We start from the raw sequence: 23,704 nt of genomic DNA, 5'->3' as shown, positions 1-23,704 counted from the left end.
GGAGGGGACAGAGAGTTTAACGGTAATAGTCCATCAACGTATAAGGTCAACGCAGGGAAAAATGGTTAAAAAGTTAAAATTAAAGGCTCTTTATCTGAATGCACAAAGCATTCGTTACAAGATAGAGGAATTAGTGGCACAAAGGCGGGAGGTTTAGAGGGGATTTGAGAAAGAACTTTTTCACCCAGAGGGTGGTTGGAGTCTGGAACTCACTGGAATCTGGAACTCACTGTCTGAAAGGGTTGTGGAGGCAGGAACCCTCACAACATTCAAGAAGCATTTGGATGAGCACTTGAAATGCCATAGCATACAAGGCTACGGACCAAATGCTGGAATATGGGATTAGAGTAGACAGGGCTGATGGCCGGCGCGGACACGATGGGCCGAAGGGCCTCTATCCGTGCTGTATGACTCTATGACTCTAAATAGGGATAAATGGGTTTGATCTAATGGCCATTACAGAGACATGGTTGGAAGGTGACCAAGGTTGGGAACTAAATATTCCAGGGTACTTGACATTTCGGAAAGGCAGGCAGAATGGAAAAGGAGGGGGTGTAGCCCTGATAATAAAGGATGACATAAGGACAGTGGTGAGAAAGGATCTTGGCTCGGAAGATCAGGCAGTAGAATCAGTATGGGTGGAAATAAGAATTAATAAGGGGCAGTAAACACTGGTGGGAGTAGTTTACAGGCCCCCTAACAGTAGCTATACCCTTGGACAGAGTATTAATCAAGAAATAATAGAAGCTTGTAACAAAGGTAATGCAGTAATCGTGGGGGACTTTAATCTTCATATAGACTGGACAAATCAAATTGGCAAAGGTAGTCTGGAGGACGAGTTCATGGAATGCATTCAAGACAGTTTCCTAGAACAATATGTCATGGAACCAACCAGAGAACAGGCTATTTTAGATATTGTATTGTGTTAATTAGTAATCTCATAGTAAAGGATCCTCTGGGGAAGAGTGATCATAATATGATAGAATTTCACATTGAGTTTGAGAGTGACATCCTTAAGTCCGAAGCTAGAGTCTTAAACTTAAATAAAGCCAATTACATAGGTATGAGGGGCGAGTTGGCTCAGGTAGATTGGGAAATTAGATTATAAGATGTGATGGTAGATAAGCAGTGGCAAACATTTAAAGAAATATTTCAGAATTTTCGACGAATATATACTCCATTGAGAAATAAAAACTCCACGGTAAAAGTGATCCATCCGTGGCTAACTAAAGAAGTTAAGGATAGTATTAGATTAAGAGAAGAGGCCTATAATGTTGCAAAGAAGAGTAGTCAGCCTGAGGATTGGGAGAGTTTTAGAAACCAGCAAAGGAGGACCAAAAAATTGATAAAAAGGGAGAAAATGGAAAATGAGAGTAAACTAGCAAGAAATATAAAAACAGATTATAAGAACTTCTACGAGTATGTAAAAAGGAAGAGAGTAACAAAAGTAAATGCTGGTCCCCTAGAGGCTGAGACAGGAGAAATTATAATGGGGAAGCAGGAAATGGCAGAGACATTAAACAAATATTTTGTATCTGTCTTCACAGTAGAAGACACAAAAAGCACACCAAAAATAGTGGGGAACCAAGGGGTAAATGAGGGAGGAACTTAAAACAATTAATATCACTAGAGAAAAAGTACTGGGCAAACTAATGGAACTAAAAGCCGACAAATCCCCTGGATCTAATGGCCTATATCCTAGGGTTCTAAAAGAGGTGGCTGCAGAGATAGTGGATGCAGTGGTTGTGATCTTCCAAAATTCCCTAGATTCTAGAACAATCCCAGCGGATTGGAAGGTAACAAATGTCACACTGCTATTCAAGAAAGGAGGGAGGGAGAAAACAGGGAACTACAGGCCAGATAGCCTGACATCGGTCATCGGGAAAATGCTGGAATCGTCATTAAGGAAGTTGTAACAGGGCACTTAGAAAATCATAATATGATTAGGCAGAGTCAACATGGTTTTATGAAAGGGAAATCGTGTTTGACAGATTCATTAGCGTTCTTTGAGGATGTAACTAGCAGGGTAGATAAAGGGGAACCAGTGGATGGATATATTTGGATTTTCAAAAGGCATTTGATAAGGTGCCACATAAAAGGTTGCTATGCAAAATAAGGGCTCATGGGCTTGGGGTAATATATTAGCATGGATAGAGGATTGGTTAACGGACAGAAAACAGAGAGTAGAGATAAATGGGTCATTTTCAGGTTGACAGGCTGTAACTAGTGGGGTGCCGCAAGGATCAGTGCTTGGGCCTCAGCTATTTACAATCTATATTAATGACTTAGATGAAGGGACCGAGTGTAATGTATCCAAGTTTGCTGATGATACAAAGCTAAGTGGGAAAGTAAGCTGTGAGGAGGACAAAAAGAGTCTGCAAAGGGATATAGGCAGGTTAAGTGAGTGGGCAAGAAGGTGGAAGATGGAGTATAATGTGGGAAAAGGTGAGGTTATTCACTTTGGTAGGAAGAATAGAAAAACAGAATATTTTTTAAATGGTGAGAAACAATTAAATGTTAGTGTTCAGAGAGATCTGGGTGTCCTCATACAAGAAGCACAAAGTTAGCATGCAGGTACAGCAAACAATTAGGAAAGCAAATGGCATATTGGCCTTTATTGCAAGGGAATTGGAGTACAAGAGTATGGAAGTCTTGCTACAATTGTACAGGGCTTTGGTGAGACCTCACCTGGAATACTGTGTACAGTTTTGGTCTCCTTACCTAAGGAAGGATATACTTGGCTTAGAGGCAGTGCAACAAAGGTTCACTAGATTGATTCCTGGGATGAGAGGGTTGTCCTATGAGGAGAGATTGAGTAGAATGGGCCTATACTCTCTAGAGTTTAGAAGAATGAGAGATGATCTCATGGAAACATATAAGATTCTGAAGGAGCCTGACAGGGTAGATACTGAGAGGTTGTTTCCCCTGGCTGGAGAGTCTAGAACTAAAGGGCATAGTCGCAGGATAAGGGGTCGGCCATTTAAGACTGAGATGAGGAGGAATTTATTCAATCAGAGGGTTGTGAATCTTTGGAATTCTCTACCAGAGGGCTGAGGATGCTCAGTCGGTGAGTATATTCAAGGCTGAGATAGATAGATTTTTGGACACAAGGGGAATCAAGGGATATGAGGATGGGCAGGAAAGTGGAGTTGAGGTTAAAGATCAGCCATGATCTGATTGAATGGCGGAGCAGGCTTGAGGGGCCATATGGCCTACTCCTGTTCCTATTTCTTATCTTATCTTCTTATCTTATCTTTACTCTGTATCTAACCTGTGCTGTACCTGCCCTGGGAGTGTTTGATGGGATAGTGTAGAGGGAGCTTCACTCTGTATCTAACCCGTGCTGTACCTGCCCTGGGAGTGTTTGATGGGACAGTGTAGAGGGAGCTTTACTCTGTATCTAACCCTGTACCTGCCCTGGGAGTGTTTGATGGGACAGTGTCGAGGGAGCTTTACTCTGTATCTAACCCTGTACCTGCCCTGGGAGTGTTTGATGGGACAGTGTAGAGGGAGCTTTACTCTGTATCTAACCCTGTACCTGCCCTGGGAGTGATTGATGGGACAGTGTAGAGGGAGCTTTACTCTGTATCTAACCCTGTACCTGCCCTGGGAGTGTTTGATGGGACAGTGTAGAAGGAGCTTTACTCTGTATCTAACTGTGTGGGAACAGTGACTCACTTTCCGTGATGAGGTTAATGTCGGAGGAGAGCGCGGTCCCGTACACGTTGCTGGCGTAGCAGCGGTACCTCCCCCGGTAGCCCTTGATGGAACCCCCGTTGTTGGAGGTGGCGATCACTATGGTGCCCGAGGTCTTGTTCAGCGTCGCTCGGTGATCCAGCGACGGATCGAAAAACTTCCCATCTTTGGTCCAGCGGAACCTGTGGAATAAAACATAAAGGAATCTGACGCCTCGCTGGTGAACACTCTGTCGGGAGCACTCCTTGGGTAAATACCAACTGACATCACTAAAAACAATCCAGATTATCTGGTCGTTATCACATTGCTGTTTGTGGGATCTTGCTGTGCTCAAATTGGCTGCCACGTTGCCGACATTATAAAAGTGACCACACTTCAAAAGTACTTCATTATCTGTGAAGCGCTTTGGGACGTCCTGAGGTGGTGAAAGGCGCTGTAGAAATGGGGGTCTTTCATTCTTTCTTTCTTTTCTATACCAGGCTTGCTGTGGAACTGAGTCACTTGGCCCACAACAGGTCCCAAGTTCCTGCCCTGGACTGTGCCAAGTTAGCTGAACTTAGCCGAAGCAATGGGATAGGGGGAGCTATAATTGGCCTCAGTGCCCCTGGATTAGGGAGGGGGTATGTCACTGTCCAGTGACCCCTGGATTAGGGAGGGGGCATGTCACTGTCCAGTGACCCCTGGATTAGGGAGGGGGCATGTCACTGTCCAGTGACCCCTGGATTAGGGAGGGGGAATATCACTGTTCAGTGACCCCTGGATTAGGGAGGGGGTATATCACTGTCCAATGCCCCTGGATTAGGGAGGGGGTATATCACTGTCCAGTGACCCCTGGATTAGGGAGGGGGTATATCACTGTCCAATGCCCCTGGATTAGGGAGGGGGTATATCACTGTCCAATGCCCCTGGATTAGGGTGGGGACTATCACTGTCCAATGCCCCTGGATTAGGGAGGGGGACTATCACTGTCCAATGCCCCTGGATTAGGGAGGGGGTATATCACTGTCCAATGCCCCTGGATTAGGGAGGGGGACTATCACTGTCCAATGCCCCTGGATTAGGGAGGGGCACTATCACTGTCCAATGCCCCTGGATTAGGGAGGGGGAATATCACTGTCCAATGCCCCTGGATTAGGGAGGGGGTATATCACTGTCCAATGCCCCTGGATTAGGGAGGGGGACTATCACTGTCCAATGCCCCTGGATTAGGGAGGGGGACTATCACTGTTCAGTGACCCCTGGATTAGGGAGGGGGTATATCACTGTCCAGTGACCCCTGGATTAGGGAGGGGGAATATCACTGTCCAATGCCCCTGGATTAGGGAGGGGGAATATCACTGTCCAATGCCCCTGGATTAGGGAGGGGGTATATCACTGTCCAATGCCCCTGGATTAGGGAGGGGGACTATCACTGTCCAATGCCCCTGGATTAGGGAGGGGGTATATCACTGTCCAATGCCCCTGGATTAGGGAGGGGGACTATCACTGTCCAATGCCCCTGGATTAGGGAGGGGGACTATCACTGTCCAATGCCCCTGGATTAGGGAGGGGGAATATCACTGTCCAATGCCCCTGGATTAGGGAGGGGGTATATCACTGTCCAATGCCCCTGGATTAGGGAGGGGGACTATCACTGTCCAATGCCCCTGGATTAGGGAGGGGGACTATCACTGTTCAGTGACCCCTGGATTAGGGAGGGGGTATATCACTGTTCAGTGACCCCTGGATTAGGGAGGGGGTATATCACTGTCCAATGCCCCTGGATTAGGGAGGGGGTATATCACTGTCCAATGCCCCTGGATTAGGGAGGGGGTATATCACTGTTCAGTGACCCCTGGATTAGGGAGGGGGTATATCACTGTCCAATGCCCCTGGATTAGGGAGGGGGTATATCACTGTCCAATGCCCCTGGATTAGGGAGGGGGTATATCACTGTTCAGTGACCCCTGGATTAGGGAGGGGGTATATCACTGTCCAATGCCCCTGGATTAGGGAGGGGGTATATCACTGTCCAATGCCCCTGGATTAGGGAGGGGGTATATCACTGTCCAATGCCCCTGGATTAGGGAGGGGGTATATCACTGTCCAATGCCCCTGGATTAGGAAGGGGGACTATCACTGTTCAGTGACCCCTGGATTAGGGAGGGGGTATATCACTGTCCAATGCCCCTGGATTAGGGAGGGGGTATATCACTGTCCAGTGACCCCTGGATTAGGGAGGGGGGATGTCACTGTCCAGTGACCCCTGGATTAGGAAGGGGGTATATCACTGTCCAATGCCCCTGGATTAGGGAGGGGGTATATCACTGTCCAATGCCCCTGGATTAGGGAGGAGGGAATATCACTGTCCAGTGACCCCTGGATTAGGGAGGAGGGAATATCACTGTCCAGTGACCCCTGGATTAGGGAGGAGGGACATCACTGTCCAGCAACCCCAGTGAGGACAGGATTGGGCTTAGCAGGGCCGCTGTCCGCTGTTCGATTTTCTGCTAACACACTCAGTCTGGGCTCACACACGAAGAATGGACACATTGGTGAAGGGAGTGGAGTAACCGGTAACCGGGAAGGGTCGGCAACTTCAGGGAGAGGAGGGGCGGGGAAAACATTGGAGAAACTGAAGCTACAGTCTCAATATCGCTTCAGTACCAGACCAGGAAGTGCCTTTACCCACTGGGCTATTGGAGGAACCCAAGCTTAAAAGAAAGTCTCACCTCCATCCCACAATACAGAAGGCAATAAAATCTCAGGGAGGAATCACAGCTCCCCTCATATCACACCGTGCTCCTGGTGATGCCATTTTACAAAATGAAGGACATCAATATCAGGCCCAAAATAACCTGAGATGCCGAGCATCATCCCAGATAGGTGTCCAACTAGCCTAGGTCAGGACTGCCAGCTCACTACAGGGGTAAACCGGAGGGGGATCTGTGCAATCACTGGAGGCGCAGGGGGAAATGTATGTGCAATCACTGACTGTGGAGGGTGAGAGGGACCCACACGATCGATGTCAGGTCCACTTAGTAACATAAGCGCCTCCTCGAGACTGGCTAATTCAGCACAATCGAGTGATGAAACCTGGAGGATAACCGAAGCTGCACAGTTCAGTACCCACACTCGAATCCACTGCAGCAGCAGGCTCGTAAAGATCTGTGAAGCAGAAAATGGCACCCCGGCGATGAGACTTTTTAATCACCTCGATTTCAGGGAAGTGCTTTGAATTAGTTTGAGTGGTGTGGACCAGGTCACTTGATGGGATAGGACAATGATTACTCTAATGCAGCAGCCTTCAACCAGGCGCTTGTAATTTATCTGTGGAGTGAATCAGCCTGCATTAGTGGAATTATGTCATCAGATTTACGGAGGTATTAATGAGTAGAAGGGGGTGAAAAGCAAAATGTTGCCAGGTTGAGAATGGAAAGGGCCCCATTGTGTGAAGGGTGGGATTGTCTGGGAGGAGGATTTATGCTCTTGCACTCTCTCCGATTCCTTTCCAGAGTGTGATTCGTCAGACAGCGCTGTGTAAACTAACAGCTTTCATCAGCCCAGCCCTTAACCTCAGTATCCATTTTTTATTGTTAATACACTCGGCTGTTCAAGGTGACCAGCCAACACTGATGAGGATTAATGGGTTATGTTCAGCGAGAGTGGAAAGCACTCCCAGGTTAGCTGCAGGTCACATCAGTTCCACGCTTATCCTGTCTGAGCTGGCTCAGTGCTCCAGTGCACCGCCCACTGTGGTTCTGGCCAAACGACCATGGAGGTCCCAAGTTCTCCCGGTCTGTGCTGAGTAAGCTGATAATCAGCTGGCATGTAGCAAAGCAGGACAGAGGGGAAGGGAGAGGCCACTGTACCAGTCTCTGCCCCAGTGTAGGAACTGTATGTACCGGTCCCAGGCCGTGTGCCATTCCTATGTCCCTCAATGGTACTTACATGGGTGCAGGTTCACCTGTTGCTTCACATTTGAGTACGATATCATCAGTTGGAAAGACCGTATAGTTCTCGGGAGTCTGTTCTGTTATTATCGGAGGCTGTGGCACTATAAGAGGAAAGAAAAGAAATGAATCAGTGAGTTCCACAGATTGTCAGAATTTAGTAGCACAGGTTTGACAATGGAGGTGAGAACTATTCAAATGTGCGTAAGCTAAATCCATCCCAAGATGAAATCCAAAGGAAAGGGCCGAGGCCCCACGGCGCAGGGCACCAGGGGAAGGGCCGAGGCCCCGCGGCGCAGGGCACCAGGGGAAGGGCCGAGTCCCCGCGGCGCAGGGCGCCAGGGGAAGGGCCGAGTCCCCGCGGCGCAGGGCGCCAGGGGAAGGGCCGAGACCCCGCGGCGCAGGGCGCCAGGGGAAGGGCCGAGGCCCCGCGGCGCAGGGCGCCAGGGGAAGGGCCGAGGCCCCGCGGCGCAGGGCGCCAGGGGAAGGGCCGAGTCCCCGCGGCGCAGGGCGCCAGGGGAAGGGCCGAGTCCCCGCGGCGCAGGGCGCCAGGGGAAGGGCCGAGACCCCGCGGCGCAGGGCGCCAGGGGAAGGGCCGAGGCCCCGCGGCGCAGGGCGCCAGGGGAAGGGCCGAGGCCCCGCGGCGCAGGGCGCCAGGGGAAGGGCCGAGGCCCCACGGCGCAGGGCACCAGGGGAAGGGGCGAGGCCCCGCGGGGCAGGCCACCAGGGGAAGGGCCGAGGCCCCATATCGCAGGGCACGAGGGGAAGATGACACAGACAGATGCACACAGACATACGCAAATACTTCCCAGCACTGGACAGTGATAAAGAGCAGGAGCCCTGGCTGATTTCCATGCACCTGTTGCCAGGTGCAGGGGTGGTTCCTGTACCTGTGGGGGCAGTACCACCCCATTCACCGTACTGCAGTGTCACTCAGGGCTGTACGGTGAAAGCAGTGTAACGAGACTCTGCACTGTTGCTGGGTGAGGATCCCAAGTGAGGATACATTCTTTGTAAAGGAATTGATAGTGGGTGTGTGGATTGTATCTACGGAGAACTTTATTCTGTGAAACTGCAGTAATTGAATCTTTCCACCTCTTCTGCATCCCACTCTGTATCCATTTCACTTAGACCCTCTTACATGGTTTACCTATGGGTGGGCAGGTCTCCCAGGTAATATGTACTCTTGTAGATAAGACCTTCTCTCCAAATCAGCACTGGCTGCTCACATCGAAAGACTGCAAATTGGAAAATGTCCAATTTCACATCCATCTGATTGCAACTAGACCACCCATACTTGGCACTTCCTCCAAGGATACCCTGCTCTCACCCAGACCAATACCCTCCGTCCACTCTCACCCAGACCAATACCCTCCGTCCACTCTCACCCAGACCGATACCCTCCGTCTCCCCTCACCCAGACCGATACCCTCCGTCTCCCCTCACCCAGACCGATATCCTCCGTCTCCCCTCACCCAGACCGATACCCTCCGTCCACTCTCACCCAGACCAATACCCTCCGTCCACTCTCACCCAGACCGATACCCTCCGTCTCCCCTCACCCAGACCGATATCCTCCGTCTCCTCTCACCCAGACCGATACCCTCCGTCTCCCCTCACCCAGACCGATACCCTCCGTCCACTCTCACCCAGACCGATACCCTCCGTCTCCCCTCACCCAGACCGATATCCTCCGTCCACTCTCACCCAGACCGATACCCTCCGTCCACTCTCACCCAGACCGATACCCTCCGTCCACTCTCACCCAGACCGATACCCTCCGTCTCCCCTCACCCAGACCGATATCCTCCGTCCACTCTCACCCAGACCGATACCCTCCGTCCACTCTCACCCAGACCGATACCCTCCGTCTCCTCTCACCCAGACCGATACCCTCCGTCCACTCTCACCCAGACCGATACCCTCCGTCCACTCTCACCCAGACCGATACCCTCCGTCTCCCCTCACCCAGACCGATACCCTCCGTCTCCCCTCACCCAGACCGATATCCTCCGTCCACTCTCACCCAGACCGATACCCTCCGTCCACTCTCACCCAGACCGATATCCTCCGTCTCCTCTCACCCAGACCGATACCCTCCGTCTCCTCTCACCCAGACCGATACCCTCCGTCTCCCCTCACCCAGACCGATACCCTCCGTCTCCCCTCACCCAGACCGATACCCTCCGTCTCCCCTCACCCAGACCGATATCCTCCGTCCACTCTCACCCAGACCGATACCCTCCGTCTCCCCTCACCCAGACCGATACCCTCCGTCTCCTCTCACCCAGACCGATACCCTCCGTCTCCCCTCACCCAGACCGATACCCTCCGTCTCCCCTCACCCAGACCGATATCCTCCGTCCACTCTCACCCAGACCGATACCCTCCGTCTCCCCTCACCCAGACCGATACCCTCCGTCTCCCCTCACCCAGACCGATACCCTCCGTCTCCCCTCACCCAGACCGATACCCTCCGTCCACTCTCACCCAGACCGATACACTCCGTCTCCCCTCACCCAGACCGATACACTCCGTCTCCCCTCACCCAGACCGATACCCTCCGTCTCCCCTCACCCAGACCGATACCCTCCGTCCACTCTCACCCAGACCGATACCGTCCGTCTCCCCTCACCCAGACCGATACCCTCCGTCTCCTCTCACCCAGACCGATACCCTCCGTCCACTCTCACCCAGACCAATACCCTCCGTCCACTCTCACCCAGACCGATACCCTCCGTCTCCCCTCACCCAGACCGATACCCTCCGTCACCCCTCACCCAGACCGATACACTGCATCCACTCTCACCCAGACCGATACCCTCCGTCTCCCCTCACCCAGACCGATACCGTCCGTCTCCCCTCACCCAGACCGATACCCTCCGTCTCCCCTCACCCAGACCAATACCCTCCATCTCCCCTCACCCAGACCGATACACTCCGTCTCCCCTCACCCAGACCGATACCCTCCGTCTCCCCTCACCCAGACCGATACCCTCCGTCTCCTCTCACCCAGACCGATACCGTCCGTCTCCCCTCACCCAGACCAATACCCTCCGTCCACTCTCACCCAGACCGATACCCTCCGTCACCCCTCACCCAGACCAATACCCTCCGTCCACTCTCACCCAGACCGATACCCTCCGTCTCCCCTCACCCAGACCAATACCCTCCGTCTCCCCTCACCCAGACCGATACACTCCGTCTCCCCTCACCCAGACCGATACCCTCCGTCTCCCCTCACCCAGACCAATACCCTCCGTCTCCTCTCACCCAGACCGATACCGTCCGTCTCCCCTCACCCAGACCAATACCCTCCGTCTCCCATCACCCAGACCGATACACTGCGTCCACTCTCACCCAGACCGATACCCTCCGTCCCCTCTCACCCAGACCGATACCCTCCGTCTCCCCTCACCCAGACCAATACCCTCCGTCTCCCCTCACCCAGACCAATACCCTCCGTCTCCCCTCACCCAGACCGATACACTGCGTCCACTCTCACCCAGACCGATACCCTCCGTCCCCTCTCACCCAGACCGATACCCTCCGTCTCCCCTCACCCAGACCAATACCCTCCGTCCCCCTCACCCAGACCAATACCCTCCGTCTCCTCTCACCCAGACCAATACCCTCCGTCTCCCCTCACCCAGACCGATACCGTCCGTCTCCCCTCACCCAGACCAATACCCTCCGTCTCCCCTCACCCAGACCAATACCCTCCGTCTCCTCTCACCCAGACCGATACCCTCCGTCTCCCCTCACCCAGACCAATACCCTCCATCTCCCCTCACCCAGACCAATACCCTCCGTCCACTCTCACCCAGACCGATACCCTCCATCTCCTCTCACCCAGACCGATACCCTCCGTCTCCCCTCACCCAGACCGATACACTCCATCCACTCTCACCCAGACCGATACACTCCATCCACTCTCACCCAGACCGATACCCTCCCGACCCTCTCACCCAGACCGATACCCTCCGTCTCCTCTCACCAGACTGATACCCTACGTCTCCCCTCACCCAGACCGATACCCTCCGTCTCCCCTCACCCAGACCGATACCCTCCGTCTCCCCTCACCCAGACCGATACCGTCCGTCTCCTCTCACCCAGACCGATACCCTCCCTCTCCTCTCACCCAGACCGATACCCTCCATCTCCTCTCACCCAGACCAATACCCTCCGTCTCCCCTCACCCAGACTGATACACTCCGTCCACTCTCACCCAGACCAATACCCTCCGTCTCCCCTCACCCAGACCAATACCCTCCGTCTCCTCTCACCCAGACCGATACCCTCTGTCCACTCTCACCCAGACCGATACCCTCCGTCTCCTCTCACCCAGACCGATACCCTCCGTCTCCTCTCACCCAGACCGATACCCTCTGTCCACTCTCACCCAGACCAATACCCTCCGTCTCCCCTCACCCAGACCAATACCCTCCGTCTCCCCTCACCCAGACCAATACCCTCCGTCTCCCCTCACCCAGACCAATACCCTCCGTCTCCTCTCACCCAGACCGATACCCTCTGTCCACTCTCACCCAGACCGATACCCTCCGTCTCCTCTCACCCAGACCGATACCCTCCGTCTCCTCTCACACAGACAGATACCCTACGTCTCCCCTCACCCAGACCGATACCCTCCGTCTCCTCTCACCCAGACCGATACCCTCCGTCTCCTCTCACCCAGACCGATACCCTCCGTCTCCTCTCACCCAGACAGATACCCTACGTCTCCCCTCTCCCAGACCGATACCCTCCGTCTCCTCTCACCCAGACCGATACCCTCCGTCTCCCCTCACCCAGACCGATACCCTCCGTCTCCTCTTACCCAGACCGATACCGTCCGTCTCCCCTCACCCAGACCGACACCCTCCGTCTCCTCTCACCCAGACCGATACCGTCCGTCTCCCCTCACCCAGACCGATACCGTCCGTCTCCCCTCACCCAGACCGACACCCTCCGTCTCCTCTTACCCAGACCGATACCCTCCGTCTCCTCTTACCCAGACCGATACCGTCCGTCTCCCCTCACCCAGACCGACACCCTCCGTCTCCTCTTACCCAGACCGATACCGTCCGTCTCCCCTCACCCAGACCGATACCGTCCGTCTCCTCTCACCCAGACCGATACCCTCCGTCCCCCTCACCCAGACCGACACCCTCCGTCTCCTCTCACCCAGACCGATACCGTCCGTCTCCCCTCACCCAGACCGATACCGTCCGTCTCCTCTCACCCAGACTGATACCCCTCCGTTCGATTTAAGGGGAGTAAACATCAATGTTCTGAGACATGAAGCTGAATTTTATGGGATTACTCCTCTAGGTCAGACTTATCATTGTTCTGTTATTGCAGTGTATGAAAGAGAATTTTTTGCTGCAGGATATAGGGATAATTTTTAAATGAAATCAAATAGTGAATAGATGATGAACTGTTGATTATTACTTTATAACAGCTGCTCACAGTGAAGAGGAACTTTATTATAGCGATAAGTTCCCATTAATATACTTTATCAATATCAATTTGTTGTTTAATGCTTTTTACAGGGCTGCACCGGCATTCATCCCTTTGAGTTTTATGAGACCACATGGGCCTTTGCAGTGTGTCAGCTCCCTAACATTGAAGTCCATGAGATCGGTCAATTTACGGACCAATTGTATTCTTTTTTGTGAATCCATTTCCATTGTCATTTTATACATGCTGCTCCACTGAAATGGAGAAGCCTAAAGGGCAGTAAACAACATCAATACATTAAAAAATATTCACTTGGCGTGCATCCCATTACCAGTGCATGAGTGTAACACCTGGTATAGTACTGAGCCGTACAAACCGGGAAGGTCTGAAATTCAATCCCTAATCCATGGCAAAGAAATTAAGGATAGTACCAGATCCAAAGAGGAGACATATAAAGATGCCAGAAAAGGTAGCAAACATGAGGATTGGGAGCAGTTTAGAATTCGGCAAAAAAGGACCAAGAGATTGATTAAGTGGGGAAAAATAGAGTATGAGAGTAAACTTGCAAGGAACATAAAAGTGGACTGTAAAAAGAAAAAGATTAGTGAAGACAAATGTAGATCCCTTACAGTCAGAAACGGGAGAATTTATAATGGGGAACAAAGAAATGGCAGAGCAATTAAACAAATACTTTGGTTCTGTCTTCTTGGAAGAGGACACAAGTAACTTCCCAGAAATGCAAGGGAACCAAGGGACTAGTGAGAAGGAGGAATTAAAGGAAATTATAATTAGTAAAAAAATAGTGCTGGAGAAATTAATGGGACTGAAAGCCCCAGGGCCTGATAATCTGCATCCCAGAGTACTAAAAGAGGTAGCCATGGAAATAGTGGATGCATTAGTTGTCATCTTCCAAAATTCTATAGATTATGGAACAGTTCCTGCAGATTGGAGGGTGGCAAATGTAACCCCACTATTTAAAAAAGGAGGGAGAGAGAAAACAGGGAACTACAGGCCGGTTAGCCTAACATCAGTAGTAGGAAAAATGATAGAGTCTATTATAAAGGATGTGATAACAGGACACTTAGAAAATATCAATGGGATTAGACAAAGTCAACATGGATTTATGAAAGGGAAATCATGTTTGACAAACCTACTGGAGTTTTTTGAGGATGTAACTGGTAGAATAGATAAGGGAGAACCAGTGGATGTGGTTATTTGGATTTTCAGAAGGCCTTTGATAAGGTCCCACATAAGAGGTTGGTGTGCAAAATTAAAGCACATGGGATTGGGGGGAATATACTGGCATGGATTGAAAATTGGTTGACAGACAAGAAACAGAGAGTAGGAATTAATGGGTCTTTTTCGGGTGGCAGGCGGTGACTAGTGGGGTACCGCAGGGATCAGTGCTTGGGCCCCAGCTATTCAAAATATATATCAGTGATTTGGATGAGGGGACCAAATGTAATATTTCCAAGTTTGCTGATGACATAAAACTAGGTGGGATTGTGAGGAGGATGCAAAGAGGCTTCAAGGCGATTTAGACAAGTTGAGTGAGTGGGCAAATACATGGCAGATGCAGTATAATGTGGATAAATGTGAAGTTACCCATTTCAGAAGGAAAAACAGAAAGGCAGAGTATTATTTAAATGGTGATAGATTGGGAAATGTTGATGTACAAAGGGACCTTGTATATCAGTCACTGAAAGCTAACATGCAGGTGCAACAAACAGTTAGGAAGGCGAATAGTATGTTGGCCTTCATTGCAAGAGGATTTGAGTACAGGAGCAAGGATGTCTTGCTGCAGTTATACATGGCCTTGGTGAGGCCACACCTGGAGTATTGTGTACAGTTTTGGTCTCCTTACGTAAGAAAGGATATATTTGCCATAGAGGGGGTGCATCGAAGGTTCACCAGACTGATTCCTGGGATGACAGGACTGTCATATGAGGAGAGATTGGGTCGACTAGGCCTGTATTCACTTGCGTTTAGAAGAATGAGAGGAAATCTCATTGAAACATATAAAATTCTGACAGGGCTAGACAGACTGGATGCAGGGAGGATGTTTCCCCTGGCTGGGGGGTCCAGAATGAGGGGTCACAGTCTCAGGATACAGGGTAGGACATTTAGGACTGAGATGAGGAGAAATTTCTTCACTCAGTGGGTGGTGAACCTGTGGAATTCTCTACCACAGAAGGCTGTAGAGGCCAAATCACTGAATATATTTAAGAAGGAGCTGGATATATTTCTAGACACAAAAGGCATCAAGGGGTATGGGGAGAGAGTGGGAATCTGGTATTGAGATAGAGGATCAGCCATGATCATATTGAATGGCGGAGCAGGCTCAAAGGGCCGAATGGCCTACACCTGCTCCTATTTTCTATGTTTCTATGTTTCTCACCCAGACCGATACCCTCAGTCTCCTCTCACCCAGACCGATACCCTCCGTCTCCCCTCACCCAGACCGATACCCTCCGTCTCCCCTCACCCAGACCGATACCCTCCCTCTCCTCTCACCCAGACCGATACCCTCCCTCTCCTCTCACCCAGACCGATACCCTCCGTCTCCTCTCACCCAGCCCGATACCCTCCGTCTCCTCTCACCCAGCCCGATACCCTCCGTCTCCTCTCACCCAGCCCGATACCCTCCGTCTCCTCTCACCCAGCCCGATACCCTCCGTCTCCTCTCACCCAGACTGATACCCTCCCTCTCCTCTCACCCAGCCCAATACCCTCCGTCTCCTCTCCCCAGACCGATACCCTCCGTCTCCTCTCACCCAGACCAATACCCTCCGTCTCCTCTCACCCAGACTGATACCCTCCCTCTCCTCTCACCCAGCCCAATACCCTCCGTCTCCTCTCCCCAGACCGATACCCTCCATCTCCTCTCACCCAGCCCAATACCCTCCGTCTCCTCTCCCCAGACCGATACCCTCCCTCTCCTCTCACCCAGACCGATACCCTCCCTCTCCTCTCACCCAGACCGATACCCTCCGTCTCCTCTCACCCAGACCGATACCCTCCGTCTCCTCTCATCCAGACTGATACCCTCCGTCTCCTCTCACCCAGCCCGATACCCTCCGTCTCCTCTCATCCAGACTGATACCCTCCGTCTCCTCTCACCCAGACCAATACCCTCCGTCTCCCCTCACCCAGACATGGCACAGACACTGTTACCCTCCATCTCCCCTCACCCAGAGAGCGGCACAGACACTGTTACCCTCTGTCTCCCCTCACCCAGAGAGCGGCACAGACACTGTTACCCTCCATCTCCCCTCACCCTGAGAGTGGCACAGACGCTGATATCCTGAGCTTCTCCATTGGGAGCTGTCTGCTTTGAATATTTACAACAACAACTTGCACTTCTCACATAGTGAAACGTCCCGAGGTGCTTCACAGAAGTGTAAATCAAACAAAATTTGACACCGAGCCACATGAGGAGATATTAGGCCAGGTGACCAAAAGCTTGGTCAAAGAGGTAGGTTTTGAGGAGCGTCTTAAAGGAGGAGAGAGAGAGGCGGAGAGATTTAGGGAGGGAATTCCAGAGCTTAGGGGCTAGGCAGCTGAAGGCATGGCCGCCAATGGTGGAGCGATGGAAATCGGGGATGTGCAAGAGGCAAGAATTAGAGGAGTGCAGAGATCTTGGAAGTTTGTAGGGGCGGGAGGAGGTTACAGAGATAGGGAGGGGACGAGGGCCATGGAGGAGGGATTTGAACACCAGGATGAGAATTTTAAAATGGAGGTGTTGCCGGACCGGGAGCCAGTGTAGGTCAGCAAGCACAGGGGGTGATGGGTGAACGGGACTCGGTGCGAGTTAGGATACAGGGGAGCAGAGTTTTGGATGAGCTCAAGTTTACAGAGGGTACAAGGTAGGAGGCCGGCCTGGAGAGCATTGGAATAGTCGAGTCTAGAGGTAACAAAGGCACGGATGAGGGTTTCAGCAGCAGATGGATTGAGGCAGGGGCGGAAACAGGCGATATTATGGAGGTGGAAGTAGGCGGCCTTGGTGATGGAGCGGAGATGGGGATCGGGAGATCAGCTCAGGGTCAAATAGGACGCCAATGGTCTGGTTCAGTCTCAGACCCGTCAGACAGCAGGTACTGGCTGCACACACAGCTGGTCCCCTGCACCAACACCCCTTTCAATGGGTTTGTGTTCATCTACCGTGTTTCCAGCAAGAATCAGCACCCTCAGGATTCACTGGATACCGTCAGGAGCCGAAACCCTGGCTCATTACCTCCACCGCTGCCCCCCCCGCCTCCCAATCCAGGGGCCAGTTGGGGTCGAGGAACAACAAATAGGGCTCAGGCATCACCAGTAGGGGCTGAGGCACTATGAATCGGGACTGAGGGAGAGTCAGTGGAACAGGGACCCTGGACATGTAGGAGCAGGGTGGATAATTGACACAAACAACAGAGTGATGAAATGGAAACCACTTACGTCCTTTCAGTTTATCTGCAGATCCATAGAAGGCAAGCAAGAAGGAAAGAAGCAAAACACAAGGTTATTTCAGTGTCTTGTTAATCCACCATCATTTCTCAGATGTTGCAATGGTGAGGTTCTGTCTGACAGTGCTCTCCTCAAACACCGCACGATACCAGTCGCATTTCACCGGCTGGGCCCAGTTTCTTTAGTGACCGCGCTTGAAGACCGATATTTTCTCTTATTGTACTCTCTTGCCGACAGACAGCTAGACGTGAGGCAGAAGGACACACACTCCAGACAGCATGACCTTGTATTTGCACTGAAATTTATTTTAACTGAAGCAATAAAGCGGATATGAAAATTAATAAGATACTCTTCATTAGCAGACACATGGTTTGGCAATATTATCACGGGCACTGATCTGAGGGAAATGCCGATGTAACAATCCATACTTAAGAAAAGACATACTTGCTCTCGAGGCAGTACAAAGAAGGTTCACTCGGTTAATCCCGGGGATGAGGGGGCGGACATATGAGGAGAGGTTGAGTAGATTGGGACTCTACTCATTGGAGTTCAGAAGAATGAGAGGCGATCTTATTGAAACATATAAGATTGTGAAGGGGCTTGATCAGGTGGATGTGGTAAGGATGTTCCCAAGGATGGGTGAAACTAGAACTAGGGGGCATAATCTTAGAATAAGGGGCTGCTCTTTCAAAACTGAGATGAGGAGAAACTTCTTCACTCAGAGGGTAGTGGGTCTGTGGAATTTGCTGCCCCAGGAAGCTGTGGAAGCTACATCATTAAATAAATTTAAAACAGAAATAGACAGTTTCCTAGAAGTAAAGGGAATTAGGGGTTACGGGGAGCGGGCAGGAAATTGGACATGAATTTAGATTTGAGGTTAGGATCAGATCAGCCATGATCTTATTGAATGGCGGAGCAGGCTCGAGGGGCCGATTGGCCCACTCCTGCTCCTATTTCTTATGTTCTTATGACAGGTACAGCCTCTTCAATACAGTAAAACATCCAGAGGTGTTTCACTGGAGAGGAAGGAGGGGAGTCACACAGCGAGCAGGAGTTGGGAGAACGGTCAGGGAGTTAAACAGATAACTTATGAAGAGATTTTGAAGGTGGGGGAGAGTGGTTGCAAAGAAGGGGTGTTTTAGGGAGAGTGTCCCAGAGTACAGGGGCATAGTGGCCAAGGGCTTTGCCTGACGGTGGAGCAGAGAGGGGTACAGCGGGACAAATCAGACAAGGGGACTTGCAACTTGGCACCTGGGGCCAGAGAAGTGAGCAGGGGTAGGGTGCAGCAAGGCCACGGGCAGGTGAAAGAGCTCAGAGAGACTGAAGGCCAGAGGGTGAATTCACTCATTTCGAGCATTTTGTAATCACTCCCCTCTTCACGTGATACCGCGATTCTCACCCCTCGGTCAGCACCCGCTGTGATTACCGACCTGGACCTCCCATGGGTGTGTTTCTCCTGTCTGGGAGATGGAGTACAGGGAAGGGCCAGTGTGATTAAAGGTGTTGAAAGGTCCAGGGGGGAGTGTTTGTTCACAGTGCTCCTCCATTGTCTCTATCATCCGGTGCTTTTACTCAGCAGGAGTACAGTCAAATCCAGATTCTTCTCCACAACAACTACTTGCATTTATGTAGCGCCTATAACGTCCCAAGGCGCTTCACAGGATGATTATCAAACAAAATTTGACACCGAGCCACATAAAGAAATATTAGGACAGTTCAGCAAAAGCTTGGTCAAAGAGGTAGGTTTTATGAAGCGTCTTAAAGAAGGAGAGAGAGGCGGAGAGGTTTAGGGAGGGAATTCCAGAGCTTAGGGCCGAGGCAGCTGAAGACACGGCCGCCAATGGTGGAGAGATGGAAATCTGGGGATGGACAAGAGGCCAGAATTGGAGGAGCGCAGAGATCTTGGAAGGTTGTAGGGGCTGGAGGAGGTTACAGAGATAGGGAGGGGGGCGAGGGCCATGGAGGGATTTGAACACCAGGATGAGAATTTTAAATTCGAGGCGTTGCTGGACTGGGAGCCAATGTAGGTCAGCGAGCACAGTGGGTGATGGTGAACGGGACAGCTGCACTACATAGTGTAATTCAGGTTCAGACTGAAAACATTCTCCCTCTCGCTGACACACACTCGCATGCAATCAGCCAGCAGCCCACACAGTAATCACAAGTTGCTGAGAGTCAATTACAAACTCCTGGAATTTCACAAATTGCTTCTTCAGTCAGGTGTCTCACACAAAGCGGTTCAATTAAAGAGTTATTGCTGAACACATCCACTCAATTACATGCAGCTTTTCAAAAAAAATGAATTTGCCACAACATTAGAGATGGCAGGTGCCTCGCTGTACGGGAGTGAGGGGGTAGGTGGATTTGAACTGGAAATGAGAAAAGAACATGGAGTGGTTGAGGCGAATAGTGTAGATGCATTTAAGGGGAAGTTAGATCAACACAAGAGGCAGAAAGGAATAGAAGGATATGCTGATAGGGTGAGATGAAATTGGTTGGAAGGAGGCTCGTGTGGAGCATAAACACCAGCATAGACCTGTTGGGCCGAATGGCCTGTTTCTGTGCTGTACATTCAACATATATTCTACAGCTGAACCCAACTGGTGAAACCCTTCTGTCCCATGCACCTCTCTGGCTGCTTCCCCTCCTCACTCGTGCTGGGGTAAAGATACAAGCTGCCCTCCCAGTACCTCACCCGAGTGACCATTCATGTGCGAGGTGTCGGTGGGATGTTTGACTGCGGAGATATCGCAGCTGAGCCTGATCTCATCCTCACTCAATATTCACACATGCATTATTTAGTGGAGTCATTTGATGGTGTCAGCCATGGCTCAGTGGGTCTCACTCTCCTCTCTGAATCAGAAGGTCATGGGTTCAAGCCCCACTCCACAGACTCGAGCCCATAATCCAGGCTGACACTCCCAGCACAGTACTGAGGGAGCACTGCACTGCGGAGGGTCAGTACTGAGGGAGCGCCGCACTGTCGGAGGGTCAGTACTGAGGGAGCGCCGCACTGTCGGAGGGTCAGTACTGAGGGAGCGCCGCACTGTCGGAAGGTCAGTACTGAGGGAGCGCCGCACTGTCGGAGGGTCAGTACTGAGGGAGCGCTGCACTGTCGGAGGGTCAGTACTGAGGGAGCGCTGCACTGTCGGAGGGTCAGTACTGAGGGAGCGCTGCACTGTCGGAAGGTCAGTACTGAGGGAGCGCTGCACTGTCGGAAGGTCAGTACTGAGGGAGCGCTGCACTGTCGGAGGGTCAGTACTGAGGGAGCGCCGCACTGTCGGAAGGTCAGTACTGAGGGAGCGCTGCACTGTCGGAGGGTCAGTACTGAGGGAGCGCCGCACTGTCGGTGGCGCAGTACTGAGGGAGCGCCGCACTGTCGGTGGCGCAGTACTGAGGGAGCGCTGCACTGTCAGAGGGGCAGTACTGAGGGAGCACTGCATTGTCAGAGGTGCTGTCTTTCCGATGAGACGTTAAACCGAGACCAGTCTGCCCTCTCAGGTGGACATAAAAGATCCCAAGGCATTATTTCGAAGAAGAGCAGGGGCGTTCTCTCCAGTGTCCTGGACCAATATTCATCCCTCAACCAACATAACTAAAAAAGAGATTATCTGGTCATTATCACATTACTGTTTGTGGAATCTTGCTGCGCACAAAATGACTGCCATGTTTCCTACGTTACAACAGTGACTACACTTCAAATGTACTCCATTGGCTGCGCAGTGCTGTGGGTTGTCCGGATGTCGTGAAAGGCACTGTATAAATGCAAGTTCTTTCTTTCTATCAGGTGCAGGGACCCACCCTTCTTCTTTAACCCAGGAGCACTAAAACCAACGATAACGGCACTACCACCCTCCCCGGATGAGATATGAAATTTAACGTGCTGGACCACCTGCCTTGGACCATTCTTTCAAGAGGACTGCCACAATGACAGGCATTTTTGCCTGCTGGATTCTTATAAACTAGTACAACAAAAGATTTTCAGTGAGCTGGGAACGCGACTGACCTGAATCTGTTCTAAGAGTCTAGGCGATGTTCCGGTGCATTAGGTGAGACTCCAATTAGTACACAGTCACATTCTGAAACTATACTGGAGAGCACCAACAAGATTAAAGCCATCTCATGGCAATTACAGCATCAATTCAAAAAGATGTCAACTGATCACGATCAGTTCGGTGGGAAGTTCGGATTTGTGTGTTTTATTTATTTACTCAGGTTCATTTGATCTCATCCTCTCACAATAACAACCCTGTCTTCCCAACACAACTTTTAACATCCACAGAACAACAACTTGCATTTATACAGCATGTTTAACGTAGAAGAACACCCCCAAAGTGCTTCACAGGAGTGTTATCAGACAAAGTTATCAGAGCCACATAAAAAGATATATTAGGACAGATGACCTAAAGAGTGGTCAAACAGGTAGGTTTTAATGAGTGTCTTAAAGGAGCAGAGCGCGTTAGAGAGGCGGAGAGGTTTAGGGAGGGAATTCCAGAGCTTAGGGTCTGGGCAGCTAAACGCCAATGATGGGGCAAAGGAAGTGAGGGATGGACAAGAGGACAGAATTAGAGGAGTGCAGAGACCTCGGAGGGTTGTAGGGCTGGAGGAGGTTACAGAGATAGGGAGGGGGGGAGAGGCCATGGAGGGGTTTGAACACGAGCATGAGAAATTTAAATTCAAGATGTTGCCGGACCGGGAACCAATGTAGGTCAGCGAGCACAGGAGGGGTGATGGACCAGGCCGACAGGAGCTCAATTTAACATCTCGTCTGAAGACATCTCTGACAGAAGAGCGGAGAGTTCCCTGTGTCCTGGCCAACATTCCTCCCTCAACCAACACCAGCAAAACATAAATTCATTGTTCATGCTGCTCATTGCTCCTTGTGCAATGCTGATAAACAGCTGCCTTGTTGCTAGTCGCTGCGTTCCACGTGAAGCACTTGAAGACGTTTCGCCCACGTGATAGCACGTTACGTGAACGCTGCTATTTCTGGCTGTGTAGGAGCACAGTGAGCTTGCATTTGTCACTAGCACAACAACCCACAGAGATTTATGTATAGCCATGGCTCAGTTGGTAGCACTCTTCCCTGTCGGAGGGTCAGTACTGATAGGGCGCTGCACTGTCGGAGAGTCAGTACTGAGGGAGTGCTGCAATGTCGGAGGGTCAGTACAGAGGGAGCGCCGCACTGTCGAAGGGGTAGTACTGAGGGAGGGCTGCACTGTCAGAGGGGCAGTACCGATGGAGCGCTGCACTGTCGGAGGGGCCGTCTATCAGATGAGACATTAAACCGAGACCCCATCTGCCCTCTCAGGTTAATGTAAAAGATCCCACAGCACTATTGGAAGTAGAGCCCTGGCCAACATTTATCTCTCAACCAACATCATTAAACAGATTATCTGGTCATTTATCGGATTGCTGTTTGTGGGAGCTTACTGTGCGCAAATTGGCTGCCACATTTCCTATATTGCAACAGTGACTACATTTCAATAATAAAGGACAGGTACTTAGTTGGCTATGAAGTGCTTTGGGACGAGGTGCCATGTAAATGTAACTCTGGGCACAAATTGCACCCATAATGCGTGTGAAATTGCACTGGTTAGGTTAGGCTTCAAGTCACTGCTAAAATTTATTTGCATAATCACAAATGTAAAATCTTCCACGATAGAATTTTTTCCCTTTCCATTACAAGGTATTCCTTGATGTATTTGAGAGTGGTAACCTGGTGCAGTTTTATTAATACAGCTGAAAATGGGATTATCAGCACCAATAAGTAATTTTAAATAAGGGTGTCCAGCCCTCCACCTGTGAGTAACCTGATTTAAAATCACTGAAGATGATGTTAAACACTGATACTGAACCATTTAATAGTTTCATCGGTGCACACTGGTCAGTTTTACAGTAAATTAAATATTTTTTGATATGAAATATTTTGAAAGTGTGCCGACAGGTGCCTGTGCACTGAAGACAATGAGGCAATCTGAAGAGCCTTCCTGAACCAGGGCGGTCAGCGGAATCTCGACCCGGGGGGGGGGGGGGGCACGGCCAGTTTGTGGGTGGGGCCTGATTCAGGCCAATTGAATCTTGAACCAGCGTTAAGAGATCGCGGAAAACACGAGCGCGAGTGGGTTTGGGCGTAAACCACTTATGTTTAAAATCCCCCCCGATCTTTT

At 51.1% G+C, this 23,704-nt stretch overlaps 1 protein-coding gene across 3 annotated transcripts in view; it reads right to left on the bottom strand.

Annotated features, from left to right (window-relative positions):
- The window catches only part of l1cama (L1 cell adhesion molecule, paralog a), a 226,415-nt gene that overhangs the window by 96,557 nt on the left and 106,154 nt on the right, over window positions 1-23,704 (bottom strand). For all 3 annotated transcript variants that reach the window (XM_067976133.1, XM_067976135.1, XM_067976134.1), the window contains exons 3-4: window positions 7,627-7,732; window positions 3,679-3,878 (exon numbers count right to left, since the gene is read on the bottom strand). In XM_067976133.1, the coding sequence (XP_067832234.1) occupies window positions 3,679-3,878; window positions 7,627-7,732 (306 nt within the window). The remainder of the gene's footprint in view (window positions 1-3,678; window positions 3,879-7,626; window positions 7,733-23,704) is intronic.

Source organism: Heptranchias perlo, chromosome 45, assembly GCF_035084215.1.
Source record: "Heptranchias perlo isolate sHepPer1 chromosome 45, sHepPer1.hap1, whole genome shotgun sequence".
Taxonomy (NCBI): Eukaryota; Metazoa; Chordata; class Chondrichthyes; order Hexanchiformes; family Hexanchidae; genus Heptranchias; species Heptranchias perlo.
Note: the sequence above shows the minus strand (reverse complement) of the source record. Positions and strands in the feature narration are given on the sequence as shown.